At 37.9% G+C, this 27,017-nt stretch overlaps 2 protein-coding genes across 2 annotated transcripts; one reads left to right on the forward strand and one right to left on the reverse strand.

Moving 5' to 3' along the window:
• Positions 1–1,010: 1,010 nt before the first annotated feature.
• On the reverse strand, positions 1,011–7,483 carry prim1 (DNA primase subunit 1). The gene is made up of 13 exons (XM_042492144.1): positions 7,049–7,483; positions 5,916–6,073; positions 5,722–5,828; positions 5,563–5,636; positions 5,339–5,475; positions 4,259–4,317; positions 4,002–4,111; positions 3,790–3,881; positions 3,562–3,694; positions 3,400–3,469; positions 3,186–3,298; positions 1,273–1,371; positions 1,011–1,195 (listed from the first exon to the last, which is right to left on the reverse strand). Exons 1-13 carry the CDS (start codon positions 7,155–7,157, stop codon positions 1,176–1,178), a joined length of 1,281 nt encoding a protein of 426 aa, XP_042348078.1. The 5' UTR covers positions 7,158–7,483; the 3' UTR covers positions 1,011–1,175.
• Positions 7,484–7,508: 25 nt separating this feature from the next.
• LOC121946468 (rho-related GTP-binding protein Rho6-like) lies at positions 7,509–26,197 on the forward strand. The gene is made up of 5 exons (XM_042491032.1): positions 7,509–7,520; positions 15,038–15,125; positions 22,507–22,616; positions 23,216–23,350; positions 24,571–26,197. The coding sequence occupies exons 1-5, from the start codon at positions 7,509–7,511 to the stop codon at positions 24,814–24,816; spliced, it is 591 nt and encodes a 196-aa protein (XP_042346966.1). The 3' UTR covers positions 24,817–26,197.
• The last annotated feature ends 820 nt before the right edge of the window (positions 26,198–27,017 follow it).

A 27,017-nucleotide genomic window follows, 5' to 3' on the forward strand; every position in this document is an offset into this window, starting at 1 on the left:
AACACAGCATTTTACTCAAGTAGGCCAAAATTTTGAGGTATTTGTAGGGCTATTGAGATATTTTTATGTTACATTATACTTTTCCCAATTTTAAGCAAAAGAAATTATCCCTGTTACTAAAAAAACCTTTCACTTAATCACAATTTTGAGTATTTGTACAGTTATTTTTATTTTATATAACTTCATACTTCTATACTTTTAATAATATCAGTCAATATTGAATAATAATAATATTGAACCTCTGCTCAACAAATTACTGGTTGTAGGTGGCTAATTGTAAATATATAAGGTTCATCATTTTATATTATTACTCAACTACATTTATTTGACAGCTATATATGGACTATGGACTTACAACGCAAATATGATCAGCTTATTAAATTTGATGAATTATTATAAATTATATCACCTAGCAGTAAAGTCATAATAATCCTATATGATATTGTGCATAATAATTGTACTTTTGATAATGGTATTTCTCTTGTTATTTTTTTTCTGTACTTTTGCAAAAAAAAAAAAAAAGAAAAAAAAGATTAGACTTCAAATTTTGCATTTACAGGCAAGTGATACACAGTGTACAATAGGTCTATCAGCAAAACCTGGACCGTACACGACAGAATTGTAACATTCAAAAAAACAAAGTGCAAAGTACTACAACTATGAACCAAGAGTCTATGACCTACACAGTATTTATCAGTGAAAAATGTAAGTTAATTGGTAAGATACGTTTTTGTTTTTTTTTTTCAAATTTGTGACAGCGTTGGCATACAATATCTTAAAATATTTACTTAGAATAATTGTTAAATGAACAAATCCAGAGGCTTGTTTTTCCAAATATCAAAAAAAAAAAATTAAATATTCAAACCCTTTTCTATTCTTATTAAAAGTAACTAGAATACAAGATTTTGAAAAAGTTGAAATACCAAATTTATTTTCACAAATGACTGTACAACAGAAAAATGTAGGAAAGAGCAAACAAACAATGTAAAACTGTTATTGTATTAGGAAAATCTGGAAATTAGATCTGGATGAAATTATTGTTCATCAGAAAAATGTCAACATTACAGAAAAAAATGAAACCCCCAAAACAGGAAAGTTTGTGTCGTCATCCACAAAAAGTAATAAGGAGCTTTAACAGTTTCTGTCGTGTCTCACTGCCTGATCGTCGATCCAGCTCAGAAGTCTTTCTGAAGATCTAAAAGAAAAGAAAAAAATATAAGATGACAGAAAATTCCCTCTGCGCTTACTTCATCTCCTAAGAATAAAACGTACCGCTCTTTTTGAGAAGTTCTCCTTTCCACGAGCGAGCCATCCCATCCACAAACCGATCAAAGTGCTTCACGTACTTCGCCAGACTTGTTCTCTTATAATCTGTCAAAAAAAGAAAAAATCAGTGAGCTGAATCATTCTTCAGTTGCTCAAATAATTTATAATAAACCAAAACTATGTGTTTTAATTGGTGGTTAGTCCAGTATATTTCAACCTGGAGCCTATTTTCACATGTTGTGGCTGATGGAGACGATTTGTCAAAATGAGAGACAGCACTGCAGCCGCCGCGGCTAAACAGGCTACAGTTTATTCCTTGCAGCAATTGCGCATCGTCAATTATGTCCATTAACAAAAGTTTGTTTTTGCCACTGACAGGCTCAAATTTTTATTGTGAAGATGACCCTCAGAGAAACTTTTACTGGTCTGTTTTTTATTTTGACTAAGTTCGCTCAGGGAGAAGTCTTGTTCTGAAATCTCGCGAGAGATGACTTGTTGCAGGAGGTGAGCAGTGGAGACATTAATGAGCGCTGGAGAGAGGAGTTTGTTGAGTAGTCTAAAAGATTTTCAATTACCGGTTTTGAAAATGTGAATGTCTTGGACAGACACACTATCAAACGGACTGGATCAGGGAAATATTTGGAAAAACCTTTAAGTTCTCCGTAGGAACTTTTACATAATGCTGTCGGAGACTTAAAATAAGAGTGAGAATCAGCACCTCCAAATCCGAGGCCATGGTTCTCTGCCGGAAAAGGGTGTCGTGCCCTCTCCAGATCGGGGAAGAGATCCTGCCCCAGGTGGAGGAGCTTAAATAGCTCGGGGTCTTGTTCACGAGTGAGGGAAGGATGGAGCGGGAGATCGGTGCAGCGGCTGCAGTGATGCGGACTCTGCACCGATCTGTCGTGGTGAAGAGGGAGCTGAGCCAAAAGGCAAAGCTCTCGATTTACCGGTCGATTTTCGTTCCTACCCTCACCTATGGTCACGAGCTTTTGGTAGTGACTGAAAAACAAGATCGCGGGTACAGGCGGCCGAAATGAGCTTCCTCCGTAGGGTGGCTGGGCTCTCCCTTAGAGACAGGGTGAGAGGCTCGGTCATGCAGGAGGAGCTCGGAGTAGAGCCGCTGCTCCTCCGCGTTGAAAGGAGCCAGATGACGTGGCTCGGGCATCTAATTAAGATGCCTCCCGGACACCTCCCTGGTGAGGTGTTCAGGGCACGTCCCACCGGTAGAAGACCCCACAGAAGACCCAGGACACGCTGGAGAGACTATGTCTCACAGCTGGCCTGGGAACGCCTCGGGATTCCCCGGGAAGAGCTGGACGAAGTGGCCGGGGAGAGGGAAGTCTGAGCTTCCCTGCTTAGGCTGCTGCCCCCGCGACCCGACCCAGAATAAGCGGAAGAATATGGATGGATGGATGGATGGATGGACGGATGGATGGATGGATGGATGGATCTGAGCCCGTCATTGGCAAAAACACTTTAAAACTTCTAATGGATGTAAATTAAAGGGTTCATATCTGCAGACAGGGATTACATTGCAGCGCGTGTGGCCCCTGCATCTGCAGTGCTCTCTCTTGGACCAATTTCAAAAACCATTGATGGGAAACAAGAAAATAAGGTCCAGGTTCAGAAATACTGAAGTTTTCCTTTAGTGAATCAATTAATGATGCTAAAACAGGAGCCTAATTTCCCTAATTGAACTTCTTTTAGGAGGAGAGGCAGACGAGGCCTTCACACATCTGCTAAATTACATGTTTAGATAATTTTCACATCAAAGACAAATGAAGTGAGCTTCAGCACGTCATTGATTATGTATCATATCCTTCATTTTGAGCCAGTTGATTAAACCTGTTGATTAAATTAACAGGTGAGGTCATTGTGTGTGACACGAGGAGCCTGAAATTCAGACTTCAGTATTTCACCTCTGATCTTTCGTCTCTCTGCTGCGTCCGTCCCGTTTTCCTTCTCCTTGGTGTCCTCTGACTTCTCCTCCTCTTCGCCCGTCCTGGGTCGATCCAGCTCCTCACAGATCTGACTAAAAAAAAAAAAAAAAAAAAAACCCAACATAATAACATCAGCTCTGGAAAATATCCGCACAACACACATCAAAGCATGAGATATTAAATTATCGCTTACCTGATTGTGGGCACAGCGAAGGGATCAAACGTTTCTAGCTCTTTGAGGTCGATGGGAACAGAAATTCGCCCTGGTCAGAGTTCAGAAGAGAAGAAACCACAGTGAGACTGATGGTTCATTCAGGGCACCGTCTTGATTAAATCTCATTCGATTCCTGCTCACCTGTTTTGGGATGGACACTGAAGGGGCTCTTCAGCAGATGGTTCACGCCTTTACTGACGTTCACATCGAGCCGGGGGTAACAATACTGCAGCATGATTTCTTTCTCAAAGTGTTGGCTCTTTTTGGCAGTGGCCTGAAGGAAGACAGAGTTTATCATTGTGTTTATTACAAGCGCTCCTGCTGTAATATTTAACGTTAAATTAAAGGTTAAACAGCTGTCAGTATGACCTGTTTCCTGTTGGCTTGTTCCTTCAGCAGTTTCCAACGTGTCTCTGGTTTCTTCTCGCTTTGGAAGTCCTGCTGTAATTCTTTTCTTACATGTAAGGGCTGAGTTAAGCAAATCCTAATCATAAAAACAATCACAGACTCATATCTAATTTACAACTGACAGAAAGAAAATGCAGTTTTTTTAAAATAAATAAATGTTGCAAAAAGGATATCTTCAGGAACAAGTGCCAGCACTTTGTCTACAGAGTCTTTGCGGCCCAGTATGTCCTGTTCCTGTATAGCGTAGCGGGGGAAGTATCGTTCCACCACCGACAAAGACTCTCTGTGGGGACACACACACACACACACACACACACACACACACACACACACACACACCAGCATCCTCAGTTAGACACAAACATCAAAACAGAACAAACTGTTACAGCTTCAAACTGTAACGCCACTCAGAAAATGTTCAGATTCTTACTTGATAAAAGGATGAATTGGATCTGTGAGCACAACTTTCTTTACCGTCTCGTCTCCTCCCTGTTAAATAGCAGTGAATAAATATCAGGCCAAGTCAGTTTTATTAATCAAGCTCATTATCACAAACCGAAATTTGCCTCAGAAGGCTTTACAACATACAACATCCCTCTGTCCTTGGACCCTCACAGCAGATGAGGTTAAATAACCCTTCAACGGGGGCAAAAAAAAAAAAATCAACCCATTGGTTTTCTATATAGAAGTCATTACAATAAAAAACGTAAATTGTGGTAAGTTATTATAATTAGTATTAATGATTCTTTCTGAAAATGTATCTAGTTGGAGGAAAAGAAGATTTATGGGAATTCTTGTGTCCCATCAAAGGCTGCAAGTAAGGACTGTTTTCATTATTGATTAATATGCTGATTATTCCCACAATTCGGCAATAAACAGCTTGGTCTATAAAACATCACAGTGATGAAAATGTATTTATTCAAATTTAATTTTTTTATTTTTTTTTAAGATAATTTTTTGGGGTATTTTTGCCTTTTATTAGATTGGACAGATCAACAGCGTGAAAGGGGGAGAGAGAGGGGATGACATGCAGCAAAGGGCCGCGAGGTAGACTTGAACCCGCGGCTGCTGCGGCAAGGACAGTGCCATTATTAATGGGGCGTCTGCTTTATCCACTAAGCCACTGGACGCCCCAAATTTAAATAAATTTAGGGCTAGTATCAGTATCTCTATTTGAGGGTTATGATCTGACAATGATCTATATACCAATATATATTTTATACATAAATAATTTTTGAAACTTTTGAGTTCTCTCTGGTTGAGAAGTTCTGTTTGGAAGACACTGAAAATAACCGAAATTCATTTTTAGTTTGTTTTTTTTTTGCACAATTTTGTGTTACTTTTGTCATTGCCAAAATATCTGAGATAAAATGGACAAATTATGGGGCTCACACTGCTCTAGATTGCCCGAGAAAAACAAAGATATATAAACACAGTGATGAAAACAAAACCCTGCTGCAAACAGATAAATCTGTCTTAAAGATCAAATAAAAAGTTAAAATACTGTTACCTTAACCAGGCTGAGGTACTCTGCAACGGCCGAGCGCGCTGCTACAGAGAGCTTCCTCGCAGCTTCATCGCACACCCAGCAATGCACTCCTCTTCTGCCCGAATAAACCCACAGCAGGTGCTGGAAACCAAAGTCCTCTGGAAGATCACATAAAAAAAAAGTGTTGGACTCTAATTCTGCAGAACATTGAAGGTCATATGACACAAAATCGATGCCAAACAAACCTCGAAGAGCTCTGTCCAGGATGCGAATGGCGATGGTCATCAGGGTCCAGCACATGCTGCAAATGTCTGCAGCACTAAAATCAGAGTTTGTGTTTTCTCAGTGATGTGACTGTCAGAATATACTGAATAGAAAAAAAAAGAGTCACGTGATCAATTTACCTGCAGCAGCTTCTGACATCGTCATAATCTGTCATGTCGATATCAAACACCAGCTCTTTCTCCAGGGCCTGGAAGGTTCCTGACTTCACTGTGTTGTGTTGACTGGGCTGTGTGACAAACAGATTAAACTTTATCCATAATGTGTGTACAGTGATGCAGAAAGAGAAAGAACAGGTAGATGCATGCAGTCTCACCCTGTGACTATAGATGGCTCCGATATCAATCTTGTAAGGGTTCATCTTCTGCATTTCCTTCTCGAGCTCCGTCTGCGTGCTAAACGACTGGTAGCGGACGTAGATGTCATCTTTGAGTGTGAAGGAGAACTCTCGGTTCTGAAAGTAGTTCTTCTGCACTGAGGTTGCGGAAGACAAAAAAAGACACATTAGTTTCCTATAGTGTTGCTGATGCTGTGATGCAGACATGGGAGGGAGCAGAGGAGCACCGACATCACTGCACTGATCAAACTTCTCACCTCTGTTAGGCTCTACAGGACCCTGTACGCCAAAATAACCAGACAAATGAACACCTTTTCCTCACAGGCTGTCGCTCTAAATCAGCCATTCAATGTCAAAAACACTGTGACACCAAAACTTCCACTGCGGCTCCCATGAAAGATGATTATTTTACAGTTTTTAATGCACCAATATGCATACTGTAGGTCACAATTAATTCTCTGCTGTGTTCAGTGTAGACCATTGATCTGGATCAAATAGTGTTTGGCAGTGATTCATCCAGGTCTGTGTATCATCCGTTCATTCAATTATTCAATTCTGCCTGGAGAACTAATAAACGAGCGAGAATTTTGTTTATTTGTTTTTCTGTATAAATCAAATAGTGAAAAAAAGACATTTGATTCCTCATTATCTGCTTGAAAGGACATAATCAAATAAACAAGGAAAGAACAACAAAGTAAGTCAAATTTACGCTGTTCTTTATTTTTCTTTATGTATTTTCTTGTTTCTCGTGGTGTCATTCTGCTACGACTCCACTCTTCCCATATATATATAAATAAACCTTTATGCGTCTATTTTTCACATAGTTTTGTACATAAAATCCTGTCTATTTACTACCCTTAATTGTCAAGTTTTGTTATCCTTGTTCCTAGCTGTTATGTCTGTTTCTGTGTATGAAAGAGATGCAGAAAAACTGATTCAAATTCCTTGTATGTATAACGCTACACATACTTTGCAGACACAGACAATTTGGCACACTACTGTCCCCTATGTCATTAAAACATACAGCTAGGTAAATATAAATACAGGCTGGTTGTCATACCTAACCTTGCTAACATTACTGAAGCTATCTCGGCCTGTCTGAGGACACTCACCTCCTCCATAGTTCAGCCAGCGGTAATACTGTGAGAAGGGAAACAGCCGTCGGTAGTACAGCGGCAACAAATCCGGCAGAGCGGCAGAGTCATAATCTGAGGACGGCATTACCTGACTATAAAGAAACTGCCCCGGTACCGGCGGAAAAGTACGTGAAATCGCTTTTAGGACGTTAGCTTGCTTTTGCTACAGGCTGACAGCTCAGTGTGTTGTTTTACAGCGAGCAGCGCGGGAAATCTCTTGAGCGGAGGAGAAGACCAATGGGACAAGGACAAGACACACACGTCATAAAATGCGGAAACTGTTTTCGCAAGCAATCGGTCTTTATCCCAAAATATCTTCTCTACCGGATCAGGCAACAATGATAAGTAAAGACAATTTGCTAAGAGAAAGAAAAATGTGAATGTTTGCTGCGCTATGAAACCTAAATTTTCAAAGTTTGGCTCAACCTTCTAATACATGTCTTACGACGTAAGTGAAGGCGGAAGTGTTGCTAGACACAGAGAGGATTGTGGGATTTGTAGTTATTTGACTGTGCTGTTTTATTTATTTATATATTGATTTTTTATTTAGTTCGTCAGTTATTTATTATAAAGTGAAATAAATACAACAACTAAAAGATAGACCCGAAATAATTTAAAAGAATACCCGAATAAATAAGAATAAGACAAGATGACAGATTAATTATATTACACGTAATATAGTAAGCAAAAATCTTAAAGACATGGGAGTTAATATAATCTAATGAAAATAGTTGTAACAGTCAAAAAACAGAAGAGAATCTTATAATATAAGCTTCATTACAACAATAACATGTTTGTGAGAAAAATATATATATGTCATTTAATCTAGTATAGATCTGCTGTGAATTTGGGAAAAAAAAAGACTAGCTTTATGTTGTAAATGCAGAGTTCCTGTTGAATGTGTTGTAATCAGTTTAGACTGTAATTTCTTTACTGCACCTTTGGGGGGCAGTACAGTTTAATATGAATATTTTCAGGGTTTCCACACTGACACCCTCACCCCCCATTTTAGGGAATGTCATGGTTATCATCATCATTGCAGATAAATGATGCTGAAACATTCATCAACATCTGTTTTCTTGAGGCTGCAGAAATACTATAAAACCAGACAAAATACAAGTAAAGATACAGATACTCTCAGGAAAAAGGTTAAAATCTAACAGTCACTTCCCTGGTTTTATAGGTGGCTGGGATGCAGGGTTGTGACGTGTTTATGTTTACACACAACTGTCTTTTTTTGTTTTGGATACATTTCATTATTTCATGCCTTTCCCCTTTGAGTCAGACACAGTTGTAGGTACATGCACTCTGCAAGGACAACCTTTGCTTTGACATTTGAAAAGGGCACTTTTACTTTCAAGACAAAAGAAGGAGCACTGGTGCCTCTTTTTGTCTTACCCACTCCTCACACAGTCTAGTGGCAACATGGATTGCTTAATAACGATGCGGTTTTACTGCTGTATTTTCAGCCAGAGAGTCTCAAACTCCATGTTGCTAAAGTGGCGCTGTTCACACCAAAGGTTGAGGGCTGAGCAGTGAGAAGAGCCCTTGTCAGTTATTGTACTTCTGATATGAAATACCAGTCGCCCTGTCTACCTCTGCTGTACGTTAAATATGAGTCTCTCCGCAATTTTATTCATTCTGTCTCATCTCTTGACTTGGCCATTGTTTTCATTTAAACCTCTCGCTCCAATTTCCCTCCACGCCTCTGTCATTTTGTCTTGATTTCACACAAAATGGAAATTTGACAGAATGTAAATGGGAGGGCATTTTGCATATAAATACAGTGCAGCTGCCATCAGATGTAATAATTTCTCCCTTATTCACATCTTAACTTGCAGCATGTGAAATGTAAATATGAAGCTTTTAAGACACAAAATAAATATATAAATGAAGCACATCAATATTTTTTCTGCACAACCAAGACTCCTCCATTCCTCTGCACTCCATTTAACCCATGCACTTTTTTCCACAGCATTCAGATAGCTAGCTCTGACAGTGAGCACCTTCCACCACTGCAATTACCCAGCTGTTAGCAGAATATATTACAATATGTGAAATACATGTGCACTGGATTAACGGTTTCTCCTGAACTGCTGAACTGTGCTACATTCAGGAGCAATTATTAGACAAGCATGCCAATACATTTCCACTTGATGATTGCACTTGTGTTTATGGTAATATTCTTTAATCATACCCTGATTTACATAATGCAAACGCTCTCAACCACGTCTTACTTGAATTATGCAAATAATTTTGCTGCAAGCCATAAGGGTGGTGATGGTTTTTCTCTTCTCAATCCTTTCTTGGAAATTATTTGAAATGGATTTTGAATGAACACTGTCTCTTTCTACCAACATCACTACTGTATGTTAATAATTTTGGTGCAAATTAATGCACATTGTATACAGTAGCTCCCAACCTAAAGCATTACCGGCCATCTCTAAGATGATATATTTGGGCTTTCCTGTGTTAAGCTTGTATGCAGACAAACATCCATTGACATACGCACACAGCACTAAATGTCAGTGGGTCGAGTTAGATAAGGTGAAACACAGGGTAAATATGTAACTTTCAGCTGTGCCTGTGATGAATCTAGGTCAGACAGTCGTCAGGTGGCCACGGAGGACTTTAGGTCATTGTGTCAGCTGTTAGAGAGGAGTCAAAGTTTGTGGATGATATAAAAGTCAGTGCATCCTCAGTTGACCAGTGTGTGTCACCACCTCAGATTTCTGTCACCTTTCATCAGGAAAACGTGGGGGATACATACAGGTGGGTCACTAAAAATCCTCTTAACCACAGTCTGCAGTGATGACATGATCAAACATTGGACCTCATGCAAGAAACTATGTACAAACATTTCTTCTTACCCCAATGATTTTTGTGATTCACCAATGTTTTTTTCTTTTTGCACTTCTCTTAGGTAAAAGAAAATTTTACGAGTGGTCCAGAGCACTCGTACCAAGAAAAAATGCATTAATATCATTTAATGACACTAGTGCAGCTAAAAAATGACAGATAACGCTCTGAAAGAAAGTGATTATATTACCGAATGTGGAACTTCATCTCCTCTCTGTTAATCTTTATACATTATGGACAAAATATAAATGGGGGTATCCTCTTCAAACAATTCAACATGTAAGTTAACAAATACAGAGAAGGAACACAATAAAAGGAGGCAGCAACATCTGTGTGACACATGTAAGACTGTTTTACATCACTGTTTGGAAAGTCACACGTAGACGTACAGTTAGCCCACTAAATGGGAGAAATGGAGCATGAGGGAGTAAAGCATTAAGTTAATGGTTGCATGATATTAGCATGTGTGGTGTACAGGACATGCATGTGGGAGCAGGAAGACAGAAATTTCCCTGAATTAAGACAGAGAGAGACATGGTTTACCTTTTTCCCTCTGCACCAGGCAGCAGGTGCAATTCACGTCTCCATCCAGAGTTTTCTACATTAATGGCATCAAAGAGCCCTCTGTTTCCATTTATGTTCTGCACAACCAGCCACGCTCCACTTCCTCTCCAAATGGCTGACTCTCCTGAATTCTCTGTTATACTTCAGACTGATGAAGCCATCTGTCATCTGTTTGAGGTCGGGAGACAGCGCTCAGCCCTGAACGCTACGTGTTGTATAAACACATGTACACATACAGTCACACATACAGTATGTTTCATATAAAACATAATTGCATGCATCCTCACAAGGCTGCATCTTACGGTCGGTTGAAAGGATAAACACAAAACACATTAAAATAGACATTAAAAAGACATTCAGATAGCATGCAAATACATTTAGGGCTAAATTTATGGGTAGTCTACTTTAATAAACCTTTTTTGTCATTTTCAACCATTTCATTTGGTCAAATTAACATGAAGAAGCTCTGACCTCTGAACTAAGAAGACTTTTAGATGATAAAACTCTAAAACATTTGTGAAGTTATTGTTTAATATTGTATCTATGAATGTTACTGTCAGCAGGCACTTGCCACCGCAGCAGGCCTAATGGCAGCAAAGCTAGACGGTGGAAGACACAAATTGGTCGCTGGATTTGTCGATACCGGGCTAAAGGTGCAAAAACACAACAATTCTTAATGTCATGTCATTGTAAACTAATAAGAACAAAGTGAATTTTATATATTTTTTTTTTTTGCCAATTTAACCCCCTAAATCCTTCACACTGGCCCTTTCAGTAAAGGAGTACTTCTAGTCTGCTGTAAGTATGAGTAAAAATGAAAGGTTCAGGGCGTAGGGTTGCTACAGGCTAAGGTAAGTGGGATTTAAGACTTCTTGAGACTTTTTCAATGCCACTTGGAACAAAATAAAAGGGAATTTTTTCAGAAGCCATCACTGAAGAAAAAAAAACACGTACCAACATCAACAGAGTGGTGTAGTAATGAGTCCTAAAACACGGAAGTCCATTAGCCGTTTAGCACGTCCGCTTCCCTCATGTTAAAGTCTATAGGTTTTTTGAACGGGTTTTCGGTAAAATGCCTTAAATAAGGTCTGCGGTTAACACAGGTTAAAGGTATTAAGTCATTTTGTTCTGCAACATAAAATACGGCCGCTTAAACCCTATTTTTGAACATTTAAGGTTTTACTTGTCTTAAAAAAGGCGGTTGCTAACAAATGGCTAAATGGGACTACAGTGTTTGTCGGGGATGTTTGACGTCATCACAGCAGACACAGAAACTCATGAAACCCACTTGTCCACCTTTACAGCTTTACAGAATCGCACTCGAACTCGTAGATTTATCTGGTTTTAATATTTTTCGATCGTGTTTTAATGTGTTTTAACAGTGTTTGGAGTGGAGACGTTTAATACATGCGACTGTGATGTATAGCCCAACAATAGCTTTTTGCTTCTGGCGATTTTATTTACGCTTCAAAACACACAAAAGTGGAGTTCATCTGTGAAGATTATCATGCTAAACAAAACGCGTAAGTCTCATCAATTTGTGGTCATCAGAGAGCTTATTTTTGGTGATAACCAAAAATCCCATTCAAAAATGGTCAACAAAAGGTTTTTGACTAGGGAACCAGTGCGATGCCAACTTCCTGGTTGGCCTACAAAAATATATTATTCCTTTACCTACTTATGGTCAGGTGAAATGTTATTTTATTTTTCAAATAGTCATTGTATCATAAAACATGGATCTTTGATGATGTTAATGCGAGAGGCATTCAGTGAATTGTTTTAATTATTATTATAACCAAAAATCCCATTCAAAAATGGTCAACAAAAGGTTTTTGACTAGGGAACCAGTGCGATGCCAACTTCCTGGTTGGCCTACAAAAATATATTATTCCTTTACCTACTTATGGTCAGGTGAAATGTTATTTTATTTTTCAAATAGTCATTGTATCATAAAACATGGATCTTTGATGATGTTAATGCGAGAGGCATTCAGTGAATTGTTTTAATTATTATTATAACCAAAAATCCCATTCAAAAATGGTCAACAAAAGGTTTTTGACTAGGGAACCAGTGCGATGCCAACTTCCTGGTTGGCCTACAAAAATATATTATTCCTTTACCTACTTATGGTCAGGTGAAATGTTATTTTATTTTTCAAATAGTCATTGTATCATAAAACATGGATCTTTGATGATGTTAATGCGAGAGGCATTCAGTGAATTGTTTTAATTATTATTATAACCAAAAATCCCATTCAAAAATGGTCAACAAAAGGTTTTTGACTAGGGAACCAGTGCGATGCCAACTTCCTGGTTGGCCTACAAAAATATATTATTCCTTTACCTACTTATGGTCAGGTGAAATGTTATTTTATTTTTCAAATAGTCATTGTATCATAAAACATGGATCTTTGATGATGTTAATGCGAGAGGCATTCAGTGAATTGTTTTAATTATTATTATAACCAAAAATCCCATTCAAAAATGGTCAACAAAAGGTTTTTGACTAGGGAACCAGTGCGATGCCAACTTCCTGGTTGGCCTACAAAAATATATTATTCCTTTACCTACTTATGGTCAGGTGAAATGTTATTTTATTTTTCAAATAGTCATTGTATCATAAAACATGGATCTTTGATGATGTTAATGCGAGAGGCATTCAGTGAATTGTTTTAATTATTATTATAACCAAAAATCCCATTCAAAAATGGTCAACAAAAGGTTTTTGACTAGGGAACCAGTGCGATGCCAACTTCCTGGTTGGCCTACAAAAATATATTATTCCTTTACCTACTTATGGTCAGGTGAAATGTTATTTTATTTTTCAAATAGTCATTGTATCATAAAACATGGATCTTTGATGATGTTAATGCGAGAGGCATTCAGTGAATTGTTTTAATTATTATTATAACCAAAAATCCCATTCAAAAATGGTCAACAAAAGGTTTTTGACTAGGGAACCAGTGCGATGCCAACTTCCTGGTTGGCCTACAAAAATATATTATTCCTTTACCTACTTATGGTCAGGTGAAATGTTATTTTATTTTTCAAATAGTCATTGTATCATAAAACATGGATCTTTGATGATGTTAATGCGAGAGGCATTCAGTGAATTGTTTTAATTATTATTATAACCAAAAATCCCATTCAAAAATGGTCAACAAAAGGTTTTTGACTAGGGAACCAGTGCGATGCCAACTTCCTGGTTGGCCTACAAAAATATATTATTCCTTTACCTACTTATGGTCAGGTGAAATGTTATTTTATTTTTCAAATAGTCATTGTATCATAAAACATGGATCTTTGATGATGTTAATGCGAGAGGCATTCAGTGAATTGTTTTAATTATTATTATAACCAAAAATCCCATTCAAAAATGGTCAACAAAAGGTTTTTGACTAGGGAACCAGTGCGATGCCAACTTCCTGGTTGGCCTACAAAAATATATTATTCCTTTACCTACTTATGGTCAGGTGAAATGTTATTTTATTTTTCAAATAGTCATTGTATCATAAAACATGGATCTTTGATGATGTTAATGCGAGAGGCATTCAGTGAATTGTTTTAATTATTATTATAACCAAAAATCCCATTCAAAAATGGTCAACAAAAGGTTTTTGACTAGGGAACCAGTGCGATGCCAACTTCCTGGTTGGCCTACAAAAATATATTATTCCTTTACCTACTTATGGTCAGGTGAAATGTTATTTTATTTTTCAAATAGTCATTGTATCATAAAACATGGATCTTTGATGATGTTAATGCGAGAGGCATTCAGTGAATTGTTTTAATTATTATTATAACCAAAAATCCCATTCAAAAATGGTCAACAAAAGGTTTTTGACTAGGGAACCAGTGCGATGCCAACTTCCTGGTTGGCCTACAAAAATATATTATTCCTTTACCTACTTATGGTCAGGTGAAATGTTATTTTATTTTTCAAATAGTCATTGTATCATAAAACATGGATCTTTGATGATGTTAATGCGAGAGGCATTCAGTGAATTGTTTTAATTATTATTATAACCAAAAATCCCATTCAAAAATGGTCAACAAAAGGTTTTTGACTAGGGAACCAGTGCGATGCCAACTTCCTGGTTGGCCTACAAAAATATATTATTCCTTTACCTACTTATGGTCAGGTGAAATGTTATTTTATTTTTCAAATAGTCATTGTATCATAAAACATGGATCTTTGATGATGTTAATGCGAGAGGCATTCAGTGAATTGTTTTAATTATTATTATAACCAAAAATCCCATTCAAAAATGGTCAACAAAAGGTTTTTGACTAGGGAACCAGTGCGATGCCAACTTCCTGGTTGGCCTACAAAAATATATTATTCCTTTACCTACTTATGGTCAGGTGAAATGTTATTTTATTTTTCAAATAGTCATTGTATCATAAAACATGGATCTTTGATGATGTTAATGCGAGAGGCATTCAGTGAATTGTTTTAATTATTATTATAACCAAAAATCCCATTCAAAAATGGTCAACAATAAATGCTCCCTAAGCCATTTTCTTTATTGTCCATTTCTAGACTTACGTCCCCACAGTGTTTGAGAACTACACGGCCTGTCTGGAGCTGGAGGACCAGCGTGTTGAGCTCAGCCTTTGGGACACATCAGGTGAGAATTACGCACAGATTTGTATTATCACCACAGTTTAATACAAACCTGTCAGATAACTAGGCTGGAGATCAAAGATGGAGATCTTTGACTCAGTTTAAATTCTTCCTGAGCTTTCGTGTATTTTGAGTTAACCCTTTGAAACCTGAACTAATTGTTCTGATTTCTCTCAAAAATATAACAAGACATAACCCAAAACTTTGTTAGTTAGTTAGTCAGTTGGTTAGTGAAAAACTTTCTCAAGAAAGAAGAAATTGACCTTGAAAAAGTACTTAAAATTAGTTTTAAAAAATATATTATATCATGTGATGTTATATTATTTTTTTTAACATTATTTTTAATATAACATTATTATGATAATAGATATAGTTTTATGCACATTTTCCCCATTTTTTTGACTATTTTCCAATATTCTTTCCCTTTTTTTCTTTTAGGTAAAATTTGTTGCAATTTGTGAGACATTTCAAGTTGGTCATTGCCTTTTTTCCCAATGGTTGTAAAATAAGTCAGACCAATTTGCTCAGCTTTTAAAGGGTCATTTAGCTTGTACAAGGTGTCCGAATGTAGCACAAGAAAACTGGTGTCAGTCTAGGTTTCAAGGGGTTAATTATAAGTCCTTTTCAGTGACCGTAGTCACGGGCTGATATTTGGAGGTTTTTGCACTCCCAACAACAGCTCAGTCAGCCTGGAGTCGGCTGACTGTAACTGTAAATGAAGCTCCAGCGCTGTCATTGTTTAACAAAACAGTGTTGTTGCTGAATTTCAGACGTCACATCTGCCAATCCTGTTTTGAAGCAGTAAAGCAGCTTTTCACTCTTGTGAAATCTGCTGAGGGATCTTCCTTGGTGGATTGGTGCAGGCAGTGAACCACAGGCCTGACCCTCAAGCCTGTCTGAGCATGTTGGGTGCAAAATCCACCGTTTTGCATTAAAAAAATTTAAATGCAAAAATGAAATCAGACCCCATAATCAAAGACAAACAGGGAACCCAAGATTGTAAAATCTCTAGTTAACTGCACAGTATATAGAGTTTTTTTTTTAACTATCTGCTAAGTTTCTAGTCCCTCGATGCGTTCATATATTCACATATGCAATAAACAGCATGCTTCTCAGTTTAGTATGACTGATTTGATCACAAACATGATTTTACTGCGTTGTTGTAGCTTTGGGCTGTTCATGTTATTGATAAATCTGTACTGGAGTGGATGGGTTTTCCTATTGATCCTATTTACGTAACTCTTCTGCATGTTTTAGGTCATTATGTCAGTAAGCTGCTGCAGTTAACCTTTTCACACGACCCAAAACACTCTCATAACAGCAATTAAAATTATCACATATTTTGGAAATCCAAGAAAAAAGACACTCGCAGTTCTCTGAACTGTATTAACACTGTGAGTAATGATTGTTTTTGTTGTTGATTAATCTGAACGATATTTTTTTTTAAAAAATGTGTTGCGGCATGGTTGTAGCAGTACAAGTCAATTAATATGAGGTCCTGTCTATTTTAGGCAAGAAGTTTTTCAAACTCACAATGGGAACATTTGAAAATTGTGAAAAATGTTTCTTCAGTTTACCAGAGGACCAGTTGATGTCTTCAAATATCTTCATTTGTTAGATCATTGTCTAAAACCAAGATAAAGATATTCAGTTTACAGTGAATTTTAAAAAAAACAGAGAAAAGCATCAAATTCTTACATTAAAAGACAAAAACAAACAAGAAAAACAATCGAACAGCACCGTCCACAGCTGAAGAAACGGAGCTAAGACTGAAGTTCCTCAAATGTCCACTTGAGCCTGGACCCAAAACCGACTAAATCCCCATTGACTCCCATGTTAAAATGCAGCAGAAACTTGACTTATAAACATGTTTACAGCTGGGTATGAAAAACGGTTATGGTCGGATCCAGCCCTCACATCCCCACCGTCAACCCTCTTTGTCCAAAGTTGGTCACTTTCAACTCCAAAAACACAAGATAGCGACGACCAAAATACCAAACTCAAGGCTTCAAACTGAATCCACAGACAAATGGGTGACGTCACGGCGGCCACGTCCGTTATCTTTATACCATCTGTATACCAGCTAATTCTCAGCATTTCTGATTCAAAAGTAAAAATGATTATTTCGTGGTCGAAAAGAGTTGCAGATTAGTTTTCTGTCGGCTAATTAATTCATCAGCTAATCTTTGCAGCTCTAGTAAGTGTTATAATAAAGGTCATTGAAAAATGTGTCCCAAATTATTCACATATTTTTAAAAAAAAGTTGTTATATAACATGTTTGTAGGATTTTAAAACCAACTTTCTTTTATATAATATATGACTTTCTTTAGTGTGTTTTAAATAATTTTGTCATTTTTTAAAGCAAAAATGCAATAGATATCTTGTTTTCACCTTCCCTAATGTGATGATTGACTGATTTTCTCTGTTTTATATCATATTAAACTGAATATCTTGTAGTTTTTGGACTGTATATGGAACAACAAATGCAAAGACACCACCTTTAAAGGTATTTTTCACAATTTTCTGATATTTTATAAACAAAAACAAACCAAAAAAAATGAATCAATTTTGCTGCAATCTTAGTTGCGGCTGTAACACATACACCATTCATGGCCCACTGACACAGTGAGATTAAACATACAAAAATGTAATGAAACATATTTAAATAGGATCAATTAGAAATCCACTCCAGCAGAGATTTATTTCATAACAGTGCTGGCTGAGGCATTGTGCTCAGAGGAAGTCGATCTGTGCCAGTTGGCCTGCAGAGGGGTTGTTTCACAGGGGAGAGGGGGATGCCTCGACCATGGCAGGGGGTGGAAGCGTGCGTGTGTGTATGTGCGTCCTGTCTTACTATGTGTGCAACTGTGTGTGTGTGTGTGTGTGTGTGTGTGTGTGTGTGTGTGTGTGTGTGTGTGTGTGCGTGTGTGTGTGCTGTGTACAGTCGCTGTGAACAGAAGGCACAAGTGAGGGATACTGAGTGAAAAGATATGCATGACCTCCTCACTGCCTTATGGTGTGAGCTGCCTAAAAAAAAAAAAGGTCTTATGTAACTGAAACCAGCAGTGAACTGATGTAGGTTTGTGTGTTTTTCTCCCACGGAGTAAAAACTTTCTGGACAGTCACCCTTTCCAGAGGAAACATTGCATAACACCTATTTACTTTTGCAACACACACAAACACAGTTCCTGTTAGCCTGACTTGTTTCTTTGTCATTTTTATTTATAACAAAAGAGATGGAAAAACAGTTTTTTTTAATCATTGATTAATTTGATATTTTTTAAAGAAAATATTTTTTAATTAAAAAAAAGATTTTCAATTTGACATCTTCATGTCTCCTTTTTTTTCAACCAACAGTACTAAAAAATAAACTGTATATAAATATTGACACTGTGTCTCCACTTTCTCCCACTGTATAAAAATTAAGCCAAATTTGAAAGGAGCATTTCTGCGTTGTGTGGTGACATCATTCGGAGCCAGAGTTTGCGCAGTAGCGATGGTAAAGTGGAGCGGCGGTATTGAGTTATCAGGGTTCCTGTGGATTTTTAAAGGCATTGGATTCATTCATGTAAAAATAAGGCCTTATTTGGTTTAAAATGTTTTAAATCAATCTTTCATAAGTCTCAAAAATGCATACATAGGAAGCATGACATAGGAAGTATGATTTTATGAATTGGCGTTTTTTTTTTTTTTAAAAATCTAAAATTTCAATATTTGTTAAAATCTATTTTTTTTTAAGTAAGAATGACTGTTATATTAACTTCAGGCAGATCAGGATAGAGCAACCAACAGCACATTTTGCGACTAGCCAGGAGGCTCCAAATAGAGGATCCACTGTCTGCTAGCTTTCACTGTACCCTGGACGACACTGAGAAGCTCAGATTTAATGAAAATTGGCTATTAAACCAATATTTCGTGGCATGGTTGTAACGGTAGGAAATGCGTATGAGGTTCTGTCTATTTTATGCAAAAGGTTTTTCAAACTCACAATGGGAATCAGGGCAGTGAGAGTGTGAGGAGCACGATCACAAAGGAACACATTTGTTTGTGTGTTTGCGTGTTATAAATATTCAGTGCAACCCTTCCCTAGCCCTTTATACTTGAGGTTGGTTCATGTTTTTTTCCTATGATTTTGATTATTGTAAAACTGCTGTAAAACTTGCCTTAAACTGTAGGAACTCTGTGTTATGCCAGACATCTTTATATACAGTCATGGCTCCAAAAAAGCCAAAGATCTTTACTTTATAATCACATTAGATAAGCAGCAAATCATTACAATTTCGAGGCTGAAACTAGAGAAGATTTGGCATTTCTGCCTAAAAAAATGACCTAATATGATCAATCAATTATTGAAAGAGTCAATTAATTTCTTGGCCATAAACATGTTGCATAATCGTCTTATTGTTGCAGCTCATACAACATTGCTCCACATCTCTTCCTTTGATATAATATATGATCTTTTATTTAAAGAACAGATGTGAGAGGACAGGTTTCACCTCAGTACGTGCACCAACTTCACATTGCATCTTTTATAAAGTCACACAGTCTTCTTTTGTCTTGTGAGTCCGGCGCTTTCTTTCTTCCTTTCTTTGAGAGTAGAGAGCGAAGTTTCATAATTGTTTGCTCAACAGAAAGAGTTGTGTGTGTGTGTGTGGTTTGTGTGTGTTTGTGTGTTCAGGCAGGGGGCTGCTAATGTGTGGGAGGTGGTAGGTGCTAGAAGTTGTGTCCTCTTTAGATCTCTCTGCCTCCTCTTTCTCAAGCCTTACATCACCCTGGATAGTTATGTGATGGCCGCTTTGATTCCCTCTAAAAAATAAAAAAAAGTGTTATTGATAGATTGTAGTTGTATAAGTGGTCCTACTTTGCAGATTTAAGTCAAACACCCTGATAAACTGAGTAAATCAGAAAAGAAGTACTCTAAAATATTGCTGTAAAAACATTTAATTAATGCCTCAGGAGAGAATTCATCCCAACAGCGTGACTGTTAGTTATTTCCTTTGGAAGCTTATTAGAAGTATCTATTCCTGTTATAATTATATCCTCTTCTATTTGCAAGGAAACGCTTCTGGTGCACATTTGGCCCCTGAGGACAGGAGTAGGAAATTAAATCTTCGCGTTGGTGTGCGGGGAGTGATTAGGTGGCGGAGGGAAGACAATGGAGAACGGACATCCTGTCAGTCTGTTTTTAGCGCAGGAGTCTTCCTGAGAGTTAAAGGAAAAAGCTCCACATATAGCCGGGCTGTTTATGGAAACGTGAGTTTCCTTCCCAACATAATTCACATTCTCATAACTGAGGTGTCGTATTTATGAGACAACGATCAGGGTAGACTGTCAGAGTGAGGTGATGAATGGTGTGTGATATTATTTTGAGGTTTGGTTTATTAGTGGCTTAGAGATTTGTTGGAAAAGTAAATCCATTGCTGATGAATCACCTTCAGTCAGGTGCATTTCTGGCTTTCTCGTACAAGGAATTTGTCTCACAATAAAGATAGTTAAAGAATAGAAAAACAAACATGTAGCCTATTGCAAGTCAAGAGCAAAGACTGTATAAAAATAATCAGTGTGTGGACTCCTATTTTCAAGTTTTGATTTTGGCATTTTGGCAGCATCCATCTTGGATCTTTGGAGCCAAAAGTGACACGAGGTGACCAAACTTAGACAAGAAAACGGAGCTAGTTAGGAGTGAGGGCTGGATCTGACACATACGTCTTGCAGACCGCTTGTCACTCAGAGCCCACACCCTTAATTATGCACAACTTTGGGCCTCAATAACATTTGAACTGTTGACTTATATAAAAATTCACCCTTTGTACATGGACGTTGGAATTAGCCAAAGGGACCAAAACTGTATTTTTTTGTACCAGGCTGTAAGTTTACATGTGTGTTTCTGCTTTAGAGTTGGGCATTTTAACGTGGGGGTCAATGGGGACTGATTGATTTGGAGCCAGCCTGAAGTGGCCATCAGAGGAACTTTTTCGGGCACTTTGTGTTGGCTTTATTTTTTTAGTTCCAGAGGTTGCCACTTTGTTGAAAACAATGAATACAAATTGTAAATTTACAAGAAAAATGTGTAAAATAGATCGGTTTTAAAATGAAGAGGTGTATTCCAATGTTGCAACTGAGAGCCTGTAGATACATTAATCACTTTTTGGGTAAGACTCGTCTCTAACAGTGCTCCTGCTGCAAGCTGCACAAAACACTTGAATGTAGCATGCAATTGCAGCCAAGTTTTGGTGACTTGTGCACACATGAACATCCAGTGATTAAATTTGATGGTATTAGATGGCACGACAAAAAAATATAACCATCAGTGACCGTAACTTACCGTGGTCATTGCACTGGTTCACTTCACCATTCATCCTTATTTCGTGTTGTATTCTTCAACTTCATTTTCAAATGAAGTAATGCCTACACACTTTCTCCATACTCAAGACAACATTTTGATCCTACTTGGTTCTTTGTTTAGTCAAAATGTGTTTACTGTCACTAATTTGGCAATGGAAAGTCCTGCTTTGAGTTTTCCATGCTCACTCTTGATCTACGTAATTTTCATTAATATAAAAGCATTTTGTTTTGAATTCATCTCTAAAGAAATACTTTGACATTGTAAATATGCTTCTTTTGATAGTTGGAAGAGTGAACTCTCTTACTGTAGGACAGTCTCACTCCTATTTCCAGACTCCATGTTAAGCATGGCTAACCTGCTAACAATTGTATCAACAACTTGAAAAGTTTTTGCTTTAAGACAAAAACTTTTCAATGACCTAGGTATTTTTTAATCTAAAATATTTTTTTATGCAGACAGAGACATTATTTAACAGACAGATTAAAATTGCATAATTTTTCTCAGACAGTGTCTGTATTTTGGCACTTTATGTAAGCCAAACTAAAAATCTTGGGAAGTGTATTATACAATATGATTATATTATTTTCCACAGGACATCTGGTATATATTTTTTTTCTCTTTTTGCTGAGAGAAAAGTCCAGTAAATAAAGTTTGTTATTGACTAATAATGGAAAGCTGTGATTGGTGCAGAGTTGCGCTGACCGTGACTCAGAGAGTTATAGTTTACTGGAAAAATTCCTCTCAGTGGGAGGCATCCAGCTTGGTGAAATGATTTGCTCTCTTATCAGTTTGGCAGGGGTGTATGTGACTGTGTTTGTACTGTGTGAAAATGAGGAGGCTGATTGTGATAGAACATTATAATGGTGTCAGCTGGACTCCGACCGCAGAGTTTTTTGTTTCTATCTCTGCTGACCATGGGGAAAACTTCAATAAATGTTTTCCTTTTTTTAAAAAAAAGGTGTTGCTATTACATAAGTCCCCACTTTCCTAAATTACATTAAAAAAATTGTTTTTGTGTTTAATTTTTGTCTCCTTTAGGTTCTCCATACTACGACAACGTCAGACCCCTCTGTTACAGCGACTCAGATGCAGTGCTCTTATGCTTCGACATCAGCCGACCAGACACAGTGGACAGTGCCCTGAAGAAGGTATTAATGTTACGAACAGCTGCAGTATGATTATAGGTTGACAACACCATTATCAACAACTTAATTTTAGTCATTAGTTGCAGGTGGTAGCCACTTTGATCAAAAACCTGCCCTCCCCCTTATACACTCTTTTTATGTTGGATTAGGCCATGCCGTCATACATGGTAAAAATAATCGTACAAAAAAACCCTTGTCTATGAGTGCGTTGAATTTAACAACATTAACATACACATTAGCTTAGTGGCTCTTCTTCTTCTGGTTAATGGAGGGTGGAAACTGCTGTTAAGGTGCATTACTGCCACCCTCTACAGGTGTTTGAGCAGTTTAATTATAGCAACGATTTACTGAGCATTTATTGTATTTCTATTAAATGATTTTTTTATTGCAATAATTATCATTATATTTGTTATAACCCACCCCGACTTGCTCTATGGGCCCAACGATATGGAAGATCTGGATCATTTTAAACCTGAAGTTTAACTTTTTTGGCTTCATGCACCAATGAGCAACTTTTACAGGAAAAAAAACATTAGACATTTATGGTTAGAACATTTACTAATTACACTTTCATCTGACACCTGTTTCTCTCTTCCTTTCAGTGGAAAGCAGAGATCCAGGACTTCTGTCCTAGCACACGGATCCTATTAATAGGCTGCAAGACAGACCTGCGCACAGACGTATGCACGCGCATGGAGCTGTCCAATCAGAAACAGACTCCCATCTCCCATGAACAGGTTTGTTCCATGACTGCTGTTTCTTCCTCTGTGTGACGATTTAGATTTCGATCCTCTGTCTAGACTGTGTACTCATAGAAATCCCCCTTTGTTTTAAAGGAATACTTCAGCCAAGTGTTGTAGTACTCGAGATTGGTCTCGGTCTGAAGACCAATTTTTTAAGGTCTCGGCCTTGTCTGAAACTAGACGGCATTTCTTCACAGTCTTGTCTCAGACAAAGAGGACAGGATTTTATTTCAAGACTGGTCAAGACCACAACTGCAGGGATTGTGTAGAATAAAGATTCATTTGATTTCAGGCCCTTAGTGTTTGTATTGATTTGCTCATTGAAAAGGAAGATTCCCTCACGTAAAAATTCGACTCCACAATGCCTTTTGGTAAGACATTTCTCATGGTACATTTATACGTGCACACACATATTTACAGTATGGCATTTAAAGAAGTGAATAAAAAGCAATCTTAATTTGTTTTCTGTGGGTGTTTTTGTGAGAATGTGAATCTCTCAGATCAAATATGATTTGTTTGTATCATGCTTTATCGTTAGAGTGTGTTTGCAGTGAGGAACTTGCTCTGGTTATAGTCTTGGCTTGGTCTTAACCTCTCAAAGTTGTGGTCATGACTTAGTTTAGGTGATTTTGACTACAAGGCCAATTCACCCACAAAATTTACTTTTCTATATCAATTACTCACCCTCTCTAACACTGAATTTGTAAAGAAATCTTTTTTTTCCCCACATGCCTCTACGGTTAACGAAGAATCCAAAAACAGAAGATTCTGATGAAAATATCTGTTCACAAACTCTTACACAGCTCACGCAGTATAATGCAATTCTTAACCATTCATGTGCTCAGTATTTTATGATCACATGCATTTTTGCTAAAACATTATGATTTAAAAACTTCTGCCTAGACAGTCTAGCGCCTGGATGAGCAGTGTGTGTATATGTTTCATCCCTGCTCAGTACTGAAGTGTTTTAAATAGTAAGGTTTTAATGAAAATGTAGGGGTTTGGGAAGTACTGATCATATAACTGTATAAATAAGACTTTGATTATACTTTTGGTTTTTTTTTTTTACAAATTTTGTGCTATTTTTAGGTCATTTCTTCTTTAGCTGCTTATTGCTTTTTTCATGTTTTTGAAATAAATCAAGTCAATTTGATCACGTTTCACAGATTTAATCCAACTGAGCTTAACGTATGTGTTCCTCCCTCACACCGCAGGGTTCGTCCTTGGCCAAGCAGCTTGGAGCAGAAGCTTACCTGGAGTGCTCAGCCTTCACATCAGAGAAGAGCATCCACAGTGTTTTCCGTACCGCGGCGCTGGCCTGCATGAACAAACTCCAGGCTGCCAATAAACCCAGCCCTGTGCGCCGCCTCTCCAAGAGACTCCTTCACCTGCCCAGCAAGACAGAGTTGCTGTCCTCCACCTTCAGCAAGGACAAGTCCAAGAGCTGCTCCATCATGTGAATACTGCTGAGATCACACAGGGCAAAGACAAGCAGGTGGTGTCAGTGTGGGGTCTGTAAGGGAAAGAGAGCATTTCTAAAAGCGTCTCTCTCCTTTGCAACATCCCAAACTCCACGTCAACGACTTAAAAAAAAAATGTGACACTCTCTATATTCAACCCTGACACTGAACTTTTGATCATGACACATCACCAGCACACAGTGCAGAGGCAGAGTGAAAAATGTTTGATGTTGAAAATATTTCTGATCTATTAAATATGTACAAAGAGAGAGCATAACAGGCGCTTTAAGGCCTGTTATACTCCTCACATAAAGGTTGCTGCGAGAGCTCCAATAAGGTCAGTCCCTCCTCTTCTCAGAGAGGCTGTAAACACTGCATTTGACTGCATTACCCTCATTTGAAATTCTGATAGCGGTGCCCTTTCCCATCCATCTCTTTATCCGAATGTCTCTTTAAGGTCACGGTATGGGCTGAGCAACGAGATGAAATGTAAAATCTGACAGTGACAGGAAGTGGTACCTACAGAAATGCGGCTTGGGGAATTTAAAACAGCAGCCATGGAAGGAATTATTCCCCCCGCTGACCCCTCACAGTATTTCATTTGGAAATTAAAGCTGACAGTGGAGAATAAAGGGGTAGAGAAGGGAGGGATTTGGCAACGCAGAGTGTTCGTTTGCAAAGGCAGACGGAGGACGAACGGAGAGCACATCTGAAGGAGCGCAGTGTGACTCAGCACTCACATGAGCCACAAAACAGTGGAGGGGTGGACACGCTGGGACAAAAACAAACACAAAATCCCGGGCCGTGTAAAGCGTCTTGAGCATGTTTTTGTCAGATCTTCTTTCATCACCACAGCAGTCTTTAATTGTTCAGTGTTATTTGTCATACGGCTTGATTTTAGTGATGTTCCATTAATGATGCATCATCTCACTGTTTCCCTTTGAGCAGCTTAATGGATACCAGCTTTTCATCCAGCAAAAATTCATTTTTTCTTGGTCTTTGAAAGATAAAACATAAAAGATTTATGTTTTTGTTCCAAAAGGAGTCTTAGAAGTTTTTGTTTTTTAATCCACTGCCTCGTGGATATTTAAATAGTCCTCAACTTTTAACTTTGTGGACTATAAACATGTAATGTGGACCTAGTTCTGGGTTAAGCTGAATAATGTTAAAGGGACAGTTTGTTTTGAAATCAAATGTATATATTTTTTCCTCCTACCTGTGGTGCTATTTATCAATCTAGACTGTTGTGGTGTGAGTTGCTGGGTGTTGGAGATAACAGCATTTTCTGCAGTATAATTGAACTAGATGGCTTGTGGTGCTCAAAGCGCCAAAAAATACACTTGAAAAATTCAACAGCAATGTCTCTTTACAGTAATCGTGACCTGGGTACTCAAGATAATCCACAGACCTTGTTATAAGTTTAATGTGAGACGTTTTTTCTTTTACTGAGATATAAAAAAAACACGCAGAGGAAAGCGTTTATCTTCTTATGAAGGAGAGGCTCGTGTCAGCGCAAGATGTAAACATTAATGTTCTCCACTTACCTGTAATGTTAATTAACTCAGTGGTGCCAGGTGAGCTAGCTGTATCGTTTAATTTTAACCTTATCTCCACAAGCTAGCAATGTTGGATTTCTGTGCAGTGATTTGGTTAGCAGGTGTAGTTTAGGAGAAAGAAAATAGTTCCTAAATAGTTCCTACATTGGACTGTAGGAACTATTTTTATTGTGGACTGATATGAGTAACCCGTGGATGTATTAAGAGAACTGGATACAGCATTAAATATGGGGCCTCGTTCATTCCTATGAGAGTTGCTTAATGGAGCACGAAGCCGAAATGGTTACGAAAATTACCCAGAAGATGCGGGCGTGATCGACACTACTTCTGCTGTGTGGCCGAGAAACTATAGACTACAGGCAGCTGGGTGTGATGGTGTAATTACACTTTTTGGCCACTACGGAAATCGGCTTTAAAGCCTGGCACACTTTCTGGAGGCCTGGAGTAACCGGGACATGATTTTTCGAAAGAGACATTGCTGTTGAGGTGTTTAAATTTATTTTTTGGGCGCTTTGAGCACTACAAGTCGAATTCTATGTATTTCCATATTCTGGAGAGAGGGCAGACGTCTCTCAGGCCGATTGATAAATAACACAACAGGTAAGAGGAAAATATGTATGAGTGAAAATTTTGGGGTGACCTGTC

The sequence above is a fragment of the Plectropomus leopardus genome, chromosome 8 (genome assembly GCF_008729295.1).
Source record: "Plectropomus leopardus isolate mb chromosome 8, YSFRI_Pleo_2.0, whole genome shotgun sequence".
NCBI classification, from domain to species: Eukaryota; Metazoa; Chordata; class Actinopteri; order Perciformes; family Serranidae; genus Plectropomus; species Plectropomus leopardus.

What these genes read in the sequence shown, in the direction of transcription:
- prim1 (XM_042492144.1), bottom strand. Translation starts at nt 7,157, where the DNA reads ATGCCGTCCTCAGATTATGACTCTGCCGCTCTGCCGGATTTGTTGCCG. An exon ending in AGTACCTCAGCCTGGTTAAG is followed by an intron (nt 4,318 to 5,338) that starts GTAACAGTATTT and finishes GCTATTTAACAG; the next exon opens with GGAGGAGACGAGACGGTAAA. An exon ending in GCTGGCACTTGTTCCTGAAG is followed by an intron (nt 3,882 to 4,001) that starts ATATCCTTTTTG and finishes CTCAGCCCTTAC; the next exon opens with ATGTAAGAAAAGAATTACAG.
- LOC121946468 (XM_042491032.1), top strand. An exon ending in CAGCCTTTGGGACACATCAG is followed by an intron (nt 15,126 to 22,506) that starts GTGAGAATTACG and finishes TGTCTCCTTTAG; the next exon opens with GTTCTCCATACTACGACAAC. An exon ending in CTCCCATCTCCCATGAACAG is followed by an intron (nt 23,351 to 24,570) that starts GTTTGTTCCATG and finishes CTCACACCGCAG; the next exon opens with GGTTCGTCCTTGGCCAAGCA.